Source organism: Suricata suricatta, chromosome 3, assembly GCF_006229205.1.
Source record: "Suricata suricatta isolate VVHF042 chromosome 3, meerkat_22Aug2017_6uvM2_HiC, whole genome shotgun sequence".
In the NCBI taxonomy this organism is placed as follows: Eukaryota; Metazoa; Chordata; class Mammalia; order Carnivora; family Herpestidae; genus Suricata; species Suricata suricatta.
Window position 1 is genome coordinate 117,531,631 of NC_043702.1, and position 12,083 is coordinate 117,543,713.

Consider the following 12,083-nt stretch of genomic DNA (forward strand, 5'->3'; position numbering starts at 1 on the left):
TTAGCTGGAATAAGGGAACAATCATACGTTTTGGCTAGTGTAGACAAGACCCCGATTTGGATAGAAAGGAGTTATTGGCTTCATGTACAGCCTACTCATGCAGATGGACAGAATGTGCCCTTCATATGCCGGGGAAGTGACTTTTGCATGAGGCCTCATTGCTGTGTAGTTCCTGGACCCCAGCCAAAGTGGCTCTGATAAAATCAGGGCTTATGTGGGGCCACCAGATGCCCCAGATTCAGGCTATGGGGTGAACCTCGTGGCCAGGGAGGCCCCCCTCCCCCCGCTCTCTGGCTCACGGCTATGGGATGGTAGAGACTGGGACGGGTATAAAGGCAGATATAAAGGCAGAAGACAACTTCACACCGTTTGAAAATATAAAATCCAATAATCTGACAATGCTCATTAGAAATGTGACTTTGTTCATTTCTCATAAAAAAGATAAAAAATATTCCATGATTTTTAACAAAGTGAAATGCTCCTGCATTTTTGGGCTCCCTTTCCAAACTTACAGACTTTACCTCCATGTCAAAGGAACAACGGAGAGCCATTGGTTCTGGATTTAACACTATATTTATTAGAGGGTTTTTATTAACAAACTTTCACCAGAAAGTTCTGAGTGTGTGAACACAGGGGGCACACTGGCCCCACTGTCCACAGAGTTGCCCTCTGGGCAGGATCCAGGCTGCGTGTCCCCCGTTAGACGATTAAACACCAAGTGTGGCTTGTTCTGATCGGACTGTCCCAGGTTCTGTGACAAGTGCAGCCCTGTGTCCCTGTCTGTCTTGTCCATCGGACCCCCTGGACCCGAGCCCTGGCTCCCGGCCCTTCCACCGTCCTCCATGTGCCCGGCGTCCCTGTCCCTAGCGAGTCCCCTGTGGCTGTTTTCAAGATCACCATTTACTTTTCGTGGAGACCCAGGGCCTCTGCAGACACAAGGCAATGGCCCCGTGGTCTGGGGACCATGCTCCATGCTCGTAAGACTGTGTGCACGGGTCCTCTCTGGGGCCTGGATGTGCTGTATGGGGTGGAGGACAAAGCTCGTGGGCAGAGGATTCTGCGGTCCCAGTGGCTTCACTCTGCCCTGCAGACAGGGGCAGTGGTGGACGTGCGGGATGGCACACACAAAGCCTTCGGGGGTCTGGGGTGCGCCCTTCTGCACGTGCACGAAGCTGCTTGTGGGGGCAGCGCACCAGGGACACAGGCCGTCACCTGCCTGCTGGCCGTTGTGTGGGCCAGGCATCAGGTGTCTGTAGTCATTGGGGCAAGAACATCTCTGATTCAGAGAGAAGGGGCACAGGGCGTGCTGCTCGAGAGGGGGAGGGAACGAGGCACTGCTGCTGTCGTTCCCGGTGCCTCTGCTATATGCTGCACACGCCGGCATCCCTGAGTTCAAGTGGCTGTTGAAAAATTCGGAGCAGATGTGGGTCTCCTCAGAGGCGCTGCAGCTGTGGGATGCCAGAGGCTCTAACTCATAAAACTCATGCTCCATTTCGGATTTGGGGGCCCTGGGATCTAAATGATAAGCATTCATGGTATGTGTTTTGCTCTGTCCCTTGTCACCAGGGCTCGTAGACGCGGCGTGGGAGAAGGCACCACACTGGAGTCTTCTGGGTAAAGGAATCTGACCGCAGGTGCCCTGTGGACCAAGGCAGCGGCACAGGCATTGGAAGAAGAAGGTGGCGAAAGCCCAGCTGACGCACATGATGAGCATCATGAAGGTGCCCAGCTGAGTGTACGCCAGAACCGTGGATGGCATCATCATGGCCCCGGCCACGAAGGTGGTCAGGGCAGCCATGGCCATTGCGGAGCCCATGCGACTCAGGGAGAAGATCACCTTCCCCTCTCGGTCTGCATCTGGGGCCAGGCGGTAAGCCACCCCGTAGTGGACGGCGAAGTCCACAGACAGGCCGACGGCCACGGAGATGGTCACTGACTCCAGGACGTTCAGCTCCCAGCCTAGCAAGACGAGAGAGCCCACGGTGACAAATATCGTTCCCGTGATGGAGATGATGGCAAAGAGGCTGATAAAGACGTTCCAGGTGGTGAGCAGCATCACGCTGAACGCCACGGCCACGGAGAGCCCCATGGCAATGAGGGTGCCATCAGAGAGGCTGTCCTGCAGGTCGTAGAACTCCAGATTGCTGACAAACCAGCCATTGCTGAGGCCCTCGGGAGCCGAACTCAGCTCCCTGGAGATCCACGCGTCCACCTCCTTGTAAAACTGGTGCATCTTCTCGTAAGCCAGCGTGAAGAGGTAGGTGCTCTGGAACTCGAGCACGACGGCCCTGATGGTGTCGTTGATGTCGAACCTCGGGCCTGGGGTCTTGCTATCCAGGTGGTAGCCCGTGCTCCTCTCCAGCTCCATGATGGCTCTCTTGATGCACAGCTCAAAGATCTCCTGCTTGTAGGGGAAGCTCCAGCGCCTGCAGCACAGGTACAGAGCCGGCTCGTCACAGTCCTGGTTCTCCATCCACTGCTTGAATGTCTCGATGAAGCAGCTCGTGAAGTCCTGCTCATCTGTCTGGCGAAAGAAAGTCTGGTTTCTCAGTTTCTGACAGAAGTGCAAGATCCACACCTGGGATGCAGGACTTGCGATGTTAAAGCTGCCATCCAGGGCCAGCTTCCCTTTGCTCTTGGGGTTCAGGGGGTCACCGTTGTCCTCTGGGGACACACCCCAGACCACCGTGATGGGCATGTGCAGCTCCTCCCCACGCTGCACACGCTCAAACATGAAGAGCTTTTTGTACTCGGCATCATAGCGCTCAAAGGGGTGCGAGGCCCTGAAGAGCTGGAACTCATTCAGCTCCAGGGAGGGGAGTTTCATCTTGGGGTTCACGCACACAATGTAGGCCCCGCCCACGGTCAGGGCCAGGAACCAGAACAGCCAAAGGTAGCGAAACTTAATGACCACGCACGGCAACACCTTCTCGAAGAAAATTCGTGACGCTTCTGAGATGGCAAACAGCAGCCTGTGGCACTTCTGGCGAGCCGCCGTCCAGCAACTCTTGCTGACGTAGGCCTGCTGCTGTGGCTTTCTGAAGCAGCTGAGTATGTTGAGGAGGTACCGCTCGTGCAGGACGACAACGGCCGGAAGCCACGTGACCATCAGCACGTAGTTCACCAGGACTGCAGTGCCCGCATACACCCCGAAGCACCGGATGGCCGTGATGTTGCTCACGTAGTTGGCGTAAAAGGCTGCAGCCGTGGTGAAGCTGGTGACGAACATGGACAGCGCTGCATGCTGCAGGGTGACGCCTACCGTCTCTGCCGTCCCTGCATGGGGCTTGTCGAACTTGGCATAGCTCCAAACGTCACACAAGACGAACGCGTCGTCTGCACCAATCCCGACCAAGATGACGAGCGCGGTGAGGTTCATGAACGGGAAGAACTCAAAGTTGAACACCACGCGGTAGAGGAAATAGGAGACAATCAGGGAGCTGATGACGGCAAACATGGTCATCAGGGTGATGAACAGGGACCGTGTGTAGGCGCACATGACCAGCAGGACCAGGAGGACGGCGATGGCCGGGTATGCAGTGTCCGTCAGGAGGTAGTCCTGGAACAGGCTGTGCTTGATGCCAAACTCAATCCCGGCGACGCTGGTGATGCCGTCAGAGCCGTTCCAGTCCACGAAGTTATCCAGGTAGATGTCCATCATGCTCTCCCCTTTCTCCGTGGGGGAGAAGAGCATGCTGTACTTCAACGCGGGCGCAGCAGGGTCGGTGGCCTTTGGGGCCATGAAGTCTTTGTCCGCCAAGTAGTGCAGGATCTGGTACACGGCATTGTACTTGGTGCACTTGCGGGGAACACCCGTGCACTTGAGCTGGCCCTTCCTCCTGGCCGCCGCGTCCCAGCAGTCGGGCCCCAGTGTGCCGTTGTGGTAGTGCTTGGCGCAGGCCCGCAGCAGCTTCAGGGTGTGAGCCACGTCTCGTTCAATGATCTTCTGGCAGGATGACCGGTTGTTGAGGATGGCAATGTAGTTCCCCAGGGTCCAGCTGGGGCAGCAGGACGCGGCCGTGGTCCTCTGGCACAGGTCCCCGAACTGCGGATGGGCTCTGATCTGCAGGAAGGAAGAGATACGCGGAGACGGGCGTTTAAAACCGCTTCCCCCAAAGGTCTGAGTTAAGGTGGGCTGGAGGGGCGAGGGGCGTCGTACAGGCTTAGCGACATCCTCCTAGGACACAGGCGGGCATCCCCAAAGCCCGCGCCGTGGGGCGCCTGGTGAGCACTTCCCTCGGGCAGCAAACGGCTCAGCGTGCGGACATGCCAGCGTGAAACCACTGGTGGTTTGGTTTTAAGGAGACAAAGTTTGCACCTTTTTTTTAGGAAACAGGCCTTCAGAGTTTCTTTAAAAAGCAATAGAAAGGATGGGCCTCGAGGCTTACGTATACACATCGGCAGGATTAATTTAGAGAATAGAGAACAGTTGTCCAACTGATAGAGGGACAAGTTGGTGGCTTTGCCTAAAATATCTGGTCATCGGCATGAAACTTTTGGTGACAAGGGTGCTAGACCTCAACCAGCTTAGCTGGAAGCCAAGAGGATATTTCCCAGAAAATTGTCAGCGAGCTCGTAAGTGACCCCGGTGATGTCATGATCGATGTTCCTAAATTAAAATATCCCACATTTCTAATTTTTAAAATATATGTGTACAGTTAATAAGACAAAGAAGTAGGAGTTTATTCCTTTCATATCCTCACAGGCTTATTCAAGTTGGCTAAAACTCCCTCTGGGGTTTTGATAAAGCGAAGTCTGCTGCATATCAGCACCGCGGCAGTTCTGGATTTAGCGTGGGGAGCGCCTCACTCAGAACACTGCCCTGCGGCAGGCCTTCCTTCTTACGGCTGCCAGTACAGCAAATCGAAACACTATTCTGGCGCCTGACGTGGCGTTGCCGGAACACAGTGACACCTGGTCACAATCTCACCACCGCACAAACCTGCAACTTATGCGCGCGGCCCCTCTTCCCTGAGGGCGGGTTTAGGAAATGTCCCCCTTTCTCTTGGGCCTGCCAGAGACTTCTCTTTGGAAGGTGACCCACCCATCTCTATTTACCAAACGCTGTTCCAGGGAGGAAACTCCAAAGTTCAAGAAGGGTGTGACTGTTTCCTCTACTGGGATTAAACCATTCCACCATTACACTTAATCAATCATACACCGAAATATCTTCGCAAAGCAAAGGGAACTTTGGCGCAGATCATTTCTTTGGAACTTAGACTCACCCAAGAACTGGCTTCCCACGCCCCTGGCTGTCCAGACACCTGAGCGGGACCAGTCCTGGAGGGCGGGTGCAGAGGAAACAACACTGCACTGGTAACCCAAGCCTCAGAGCCGGCAACCGGCTCTGGGGACTCATTGTAACAGTCTGCTGCTGCACACATTTGAAAATTTCCATAATAAAAAATTTTTAAGGGCTACTCTGTTGAGGGTAAAAAAAAGTGAGCCCCAAAGGTTATGATTCAGGTGTTCTAAAATAATGTTTATTTTAATAAAGGCTTAAATTTTAAGCTCATTTCTAAAGAGCAATAATTATTTGACATTTTATAAACCAGTATAATTAGTATTTAATTCTTTGTAGGTAAAAACATTCACATGCACTAACTCAGGGGAAACCCTGGGATAGTGCTCTCTGGTTTTTACGGCAGATAACCAGTTTTGTCCCATGGATAAGTATCACACCAGCCCCTGGAGTTGGCCTGGTGACTCAGGAGAAAGGTAATATAGCCCTGATGCCTGACAGTTTCAGACGGAGGAAAATGCATCCATTACAAAGCCCACCGTCAGCTGAGAAGAATATACTTGTATGTGTTGAAATAACCACATGCCAGAGAAAGGAAATAGGGTTGCCAGCTAAAACTAGGAGAGAAATAACCTTCAATAACCTTCTCAAGTAATAGCAAAGTTTGTGTGTGTGTGTATGTGTGTGTGTGTGTGTGTGACCAGAGATTACAAAGTTAGACCAGATAAATGCAGACTGAAAACGGTCGTATTTTGATGGCTGTTATTAAAACACATGCCAGTGGAGGCCTTCGAAATCAGCCCTCAAATCCAAAGGTGATGTTAGCTGATGTACAACCTTCCAAGCAGTTTCCGAGGACCCTGACAGTTAGAAAGGGCAGAGAAAAGATGTTGTGACTGATACTCTTTACCCCAAGTTGAATACCAGCAACCTGAATCTAAAGGGTTGGAGCCCAAGAGAATGTTTAGGCTTTCAGGGAGTAAAGCCATATGCTCCTATCCGTACATCCATCCATCTACCCACCCGTCCATATGCCTATCCATCTACCCATCTGCCCACCCACCTACCCATCCACCCATCTGTATGTCCACCTATCTACCTACCCACCCACCGACCCATCCATCCATCCATCCATCCATCCACCCTGCCATCCATGTCCACCCATCCATCCACTCACCACCATCATCTATCCATCTACCCATCTACCTACCCACTCAGCCACTCAAAAGAAGAACAGTATTTATTGAGAATGAAGAATAAGGGAAAGTGGTCCTTGCCCTTGAGTTGCGCACAGTGAGGCAGAGAAATAAAGACCATGGGAAGCAGCTTATATGTGTAAGGGTCTGTGTGAACCTGCAGAGGGGGCATCTAAGTCTGAAGGGCTTGGTTGTTCATGACGGGAACGGTGAGATTCACAGGTGTTTACGATACTGTGGGGCTTGAAGAGATTGCAAGGAGGCAATCCTCACGCAGAAGGCAGGTTTTCAGGAAAGAGATTCATCATAGGAATGACTTCAAAATCTTTTAAGTTCTCAAAAGAAGAACGGTTAGTAAAAGTAATTTCTTGTTACTTAAGGTGGCCCTTTCTGTTCTGGTCAGTCAGAAAAGGGACACTTCAGGGAGTCATTTTGCTTCTGTGTATAACAGGTCTGTGCACACGTCCATTGCTAGACAGCAGCAGGGGTGAGGCTGACTTAGAATGGGAGGAAGCAAGAGAAGAGAGAAAAAGAGGAAACCAGCAGAGTTTGCAATGATGCCTTAACTTGTAAAGCTACTGGCGAGGCTGGAGACGTTTTAAAAGGCTGAGCAAAGAATGATGATCATGAATACACCCTCAGGATGGGGTCTCATCCACTCTCCTACCATGTGGTACTAAAAACCCAGGAGACCCAGGGAGACCTGACACGGCAGGGACCTGCTGTCCTCTGTAAAACAAGCACTAGGAAGCATATTTCCTGAGTCCGTGCATCTACAGGGGCTTGTGTGTCCACAAAACGTACCCAGTAAATGGAGTTAGGCACAAAGTCCCACATCTTTTGACAATCTGGTTGCTTGAGCACTAACTTCCATGATGGGCAAAGACTAAGAATCAGGGTACAGGGTTTCCAGCAGAGTCAGGATCTGAGAAACACTGGCTGCTAATGGCCATCTGCCAGTGTGTCCCTCGGGGCATCAAGGCAAGAATAGTAATGAAAATCTGGGGAGTCCTCTGAGGACATGCGCATCTGTTGGTGTGTAGACAACAGCATCGGAAACTGGACGATTCGCTCTGGAAACCAAAGCCCATCGGAATCTGAGCATAAGGGGCACATAATTTAAGTGGAAACTGGGTTTGAGCTCAGTGTGCTGCAAACACAGGCAGGTGACAAGGGACACATGTGGCCTCACTGATACTTTGCCCTGATCGCTGGCCATTTTCTGGTCGTCGCACCTGCAGTTGAGCCCTCTTGCTCGGTACCACGTGGTGCGGGTCCCATCACCTTGGTGGCTGCTTGAGTACAAGAGCTGGGTGCGAGGGGAGGAGAGGGGGCAGGCTGCCAAGTAGCCTGTGCACACAGTTTGTGCGAACCACCACCAGGACAAGTAACGCTCTGCAAAGGGTCCTGACCTGGGAGACCCGGCAAGGGAACAGCAGTCATCTGCAGGCTGAGTCATCACATAGGATGTCCGGGAATACGTGATCTCTGCGAGCAAGGTGTATGGTTCTGCACTCACTGCAGAGGCTGTGTGTGCAACGGGTAAAAGCAGCATTTAACAAGGAAACTTACAACCTGCCCTACCAGGTAGAATTCTGGGGCCCTGGCCCCCTATTTTCTCATGTGTTGCTGTGGATCTGTCACTGGCTTGAGCCTTCATGCAGATGCACGTCTTGGGTCAGCTCCTCAAATTTTAGAAGACTACATGCGTGCCACATTCTTGCAGGAATCACAAACTTGAACTCATGGCCATCTGGTCCTGATTATGAGTACACACAGGGAAATAGACAAGAGAGCAGATTGCTCCTTTAATAGTCTAAACTTTGCAAATGCATCACGCCAAACCATTGGGAAGCCACATACTTAGATTTTATTGCTTTAATCCCTTGTAGAAATTGCTTTTGCTGGAACATTCTCTGCTGCCAGCCTAAGACACAGCTGGGTCTCCGATTCAATACTGTATGTCCCATAAGCACACTGGTAACTAAGGACTTTGTGCAGGACGCCACACTTCTATGAAAGCCATGGGGATGGTACTCCCCATATTAGTATGAGGGGAAGTGGAACGTCTTCCAAAACATGTTTGTTGCCCTATCTTCATGACTTTTGTCACCAACTGCGGATTCCGTTTTGCTCTGGCTGCCAGGGAGGGAGGAGGTAAGTGAGGAGGACTGTGGGCACCCACCACTGCATGAGGATCACACCATTCCTTTCCCTTTAATTCTGCCACATTGGCCTTTTTGTGAGCTGCCTGTCCCTGCTGGTGTCTATCATCTGGCAGCATCTGGTACACATCCACAGGTACATGGGACAGCATCTGCTCCAGTGGGGCACAGCACTGCCCACGGGCCTCTGGGCCCATTCAGAGCCCAGCTGTACTCACGGGATCAGCTGTTGCTCTTGTCACAAAAGGTCATGAGGGCTCTGTGAGGGTCACTTCGGTGGGAAAGGGCCTATATGGGAACGCAAGACAAAACAGAAGAGGGGGCGGTGGTCTTCTACAGCGTGATGCACGCCAGGAAACATTGACTAACATCAGGATGGGCTCAAATCCACATCTGCCACTTAGCATCTGCATGGACTTTCTCCATCCACAAATAGGCCAATAATGGGATTTAATTCACGACACTATCACAGAGACTTAATGAAATAGTCCAGTGTGTGGAACACATCCTGACAAATTCAACAAAACTCAACAAACCCCAGCTATGAATCAGCTGTGTGAATTCAGTCTCTTCGGAGTCTTCGGGGAAGGAAGGTTAAAGGTCAACAGCAAAGGCAGGAAAACAAGGGCCAGAAACTGTGAAGTCACCGCACTGTTCTCCTGTGAGTGTGGTTACCGCACAACCATGTGTGAAAAAGGAGCCGAGGGAAGGCGCCGGGCGGGAAGTCTCATGCATGTTAAATAGGGCTGTGTGCGTTTACTCCTTGAGAGGTAACTCTCTGCACGGGAAGGGCTGTAACTCGTTCAGCTTCCAAATAATGAACTGATAGCTGTAGAAGAGAAGAAAATAAGGCAGACAAAAACCGACTGCTGACTAAAGACACTTCGGTTTGTTTATAGGTGGCTTGTGACTTTGGTCTGCTGGAGCTGACAGACAGAAGACTCCCCTGATGGCCTGGCCAGCAGGGGACACACAATCGTTCAGAAGGAGGAGAGTCGCGGGGCCCAGAGGTGACCTAGACAAGCCACTCAGTTCCTGGAAGGTACACGCATCAGCACGGTGAGCGCTGGCCCTGTGGCCCCCCAGACCCCTGTCTGCTTTGCCGAGAAGCCCCGTGGCCAGGGAGCTGGGGTGTCGGGCTTGCTCTTAGGAGGGCTGGTAATCAGATTTCCAGGGAACCAGGGGCTTTAGGCATTAAGAGTGATGCTAGGAGAGCACTGAGCTCCTTCCCTGCCTGGTCACCTACTGGGAGAAGTGTACCAGTGACCCTGACAGCAGTCTCTCCTCAAAGACTCTGCCTCTGAGCACACAGAGCTGAGCCCGGAGCCCGACGTGACGTGCTCTGGGGTGACGTCTGCCGGCTCCCGACACGAAGAGCAGAGGGCATCTTGTGTTGTCTGGGGCTACCTGGACTGGGGCGCTCAGCACTCACACACTTAGGTGTGCCTCGGTGTCCCCTTCCCCAGCCTGTGCCCTGATCTGCCCCACAGACCCATGGTTGCCAGGGAGGCAGGCAGTCTGCTGCCTGGTTGGGCCGCTGACCTGAGGAAACATCAGAAGTGGCTTAGGAAAGACCCGACATGACCATGGAAAGGGGACATGCTGCGAAATTAAAACAAAGGACTGTGGACAGAGAACAGGGGTAGGAAAAGAAAGAGTTCTTTATTGAAGAACACAGGGGCGCAGAGGCGTCTGGGTCTGGGGGAGTAAGAAGGTGGGGGGCCGGCCTCTGGCAGTTGGTCCCCAGGGTTCAGGCACCAGGAACACTTTCATTCCAGCGGTCACCACGTCAGCAGGGACAGGACTTGCAAAAATATAACCTTGTTTGTTTGAAACAGATCTCAGTTTTGCTTACATACCCTTGAGTTGTCTACACTGCACATGGATTTAATTGCGGGTAAGTTCCACAGCGTCCCCCCTCCAGCTGCTGTAAACACTACTCTGGAGTATCGGTCACCTGGTGACATGAAGAAAGAAAAGAAAAAGGTTTATAATTGTTCATTTATTTCATCAGACTCAGTTTTCAGGAACAGCTCAAATGGAAAACACGTCATTAACAGCAGAGGATCCTTCCCTCATTTTCCAGGAGAAAAATGTAAAAAAAAAAAAAAGCAAACAATGCTGTAACATTATTTTGGTTCAAAGCCTTTGTCTACTTACTAGATCTTAACAATTGTTAAGAGTCATAACAAACCTATTTCCGATCAAAGAATGATTAAGAAGAGTGATCTGTAAGAACTCTCAGCATGGAATCCGCTGCATGCCTCCCTCTTAATTTCGAAACACGTCACCGTAACGGTGTACAAAGTCCAGGACGGCTGCACTGAGCATCAAGACCAAGTGTTCTCTGTGGCTGCAAGAGATGCCAAGGGACCAACTTAAGAGCGCTAAGAGCCGCCCAGAGTACCGCAGGCTGCCCAGGGGCGCAGATGTGCACTGCCTTCTGGCTGGGGCCGTGGCCACTCTGCTACACCAGAGCCTAGAATAAACACTGGGAAAACCTCACTATAACAGAGTGTGCTTCTGAATAGTCCGGCTGCAGGACAGACTGACGGAGCGCGGCCCTGGCTCCCAGCTCTCTGGACGAACAGCTTCTCTGAGCCTGGGCTCCTGAGGGTAAGCACGTCTCTCCTAGTTTCGAGAAGTAAAAGAAAAACAGCTGCTTGGTAGGTCCTGTTTCTGCCTCCTCAGTCATTAGAACTTCACTCGATAAAACAGAGTGGATTCACTTTACATTATCTAAAATGCGTAACTGTGCTAAAAAAGGAAACCAATCTGCAAATTATCGATAAAGCTTTACTACACAGGCTTTTATTCATGATTTTATGAAGTTTTCTTTAGTAAACTCTTAATCAAATGGCCATTATCTTATGTTGATTGGTTTTAAAGAGCAAAGTAAGCCCCTGGAAATAAATGCCTCCTCTAGGGAGCCCGCTGGCTTTCCTCCAGGTGGAGCCGTACTGGGGGCTCAAGTGTAGTGTGTGTGGGCTGCTCACACGGGGGGGCCACTTCACAAGTTTGCTAATGTCTGTCCTGGTTAATCAGAAATATGTAGCACCACCTGAGAGAGAGAAACCAGCCAGAACACTCAGTGGACCAGACTTCAGCTTTTCTAACAAGACACAGAAAATAACACACGTGTTCTTCCCTGGAACCAGGACAAAAGTCTCCCTATCTTCTTTCCATCTCTCGGTTACTGAAGTAGCTTCCAAAGTACAGACCCTCAGGTTGGACAAGATCAGTGAGGCCCTCGAGTTTTCTAACAAGACAGGAAAATAGACATTTAAGGGGGATTCTCAACAATTACAAAAAGCCGAATTCCAAAGAGCTTTGGTGTCAGGATTCGCTGGAGGAGGAGGCATAGCTGTGCTCACGCGTGCTCTCCAGGGCTGACCGGGCTCCTCCAGGCCGGCCCCTCGCTCGGGCCAGATGTGGTTAGTGAATGTTCTGCCCGCGTGCGGACACCTGGCGATTCTACAT

General features: G+C 51.6%; 1 protein-coding gene across 9 annotated transcripts in view; it reads right to left on the bottom strand.

Moving 5' to 3' along the window:
• Positions 1-554: 554 nt before the first annotated feature.
• DISP1 (dispatched RND transporter family member 1) overlaps positions 555-12,083 on the bottom strand; it is a 117,512-nt gene continuing 105,983 nt past the window's right edge. For all 9 annotated transcript variants that reach the window (XM_029934949.1, XM_029934950.1, XM_029934948.1 and 6 more), the window contains 2 exons: positions 10,463-10,560; positions 555-4,063 (listed from right to left, as the gene is read on the bottom strand). In XM_029934949.1, coding sequence (XP_029790809.1) covers positions 578-4,063; positions 10,463-10,560 — 3,584 coding nt within the window. In that variant the 3' untranslated portion in view covers positions 555-577. The remainder of the gene's footprint in view (positions 4,064-10,462; positions 10,561-12,083) is intronic.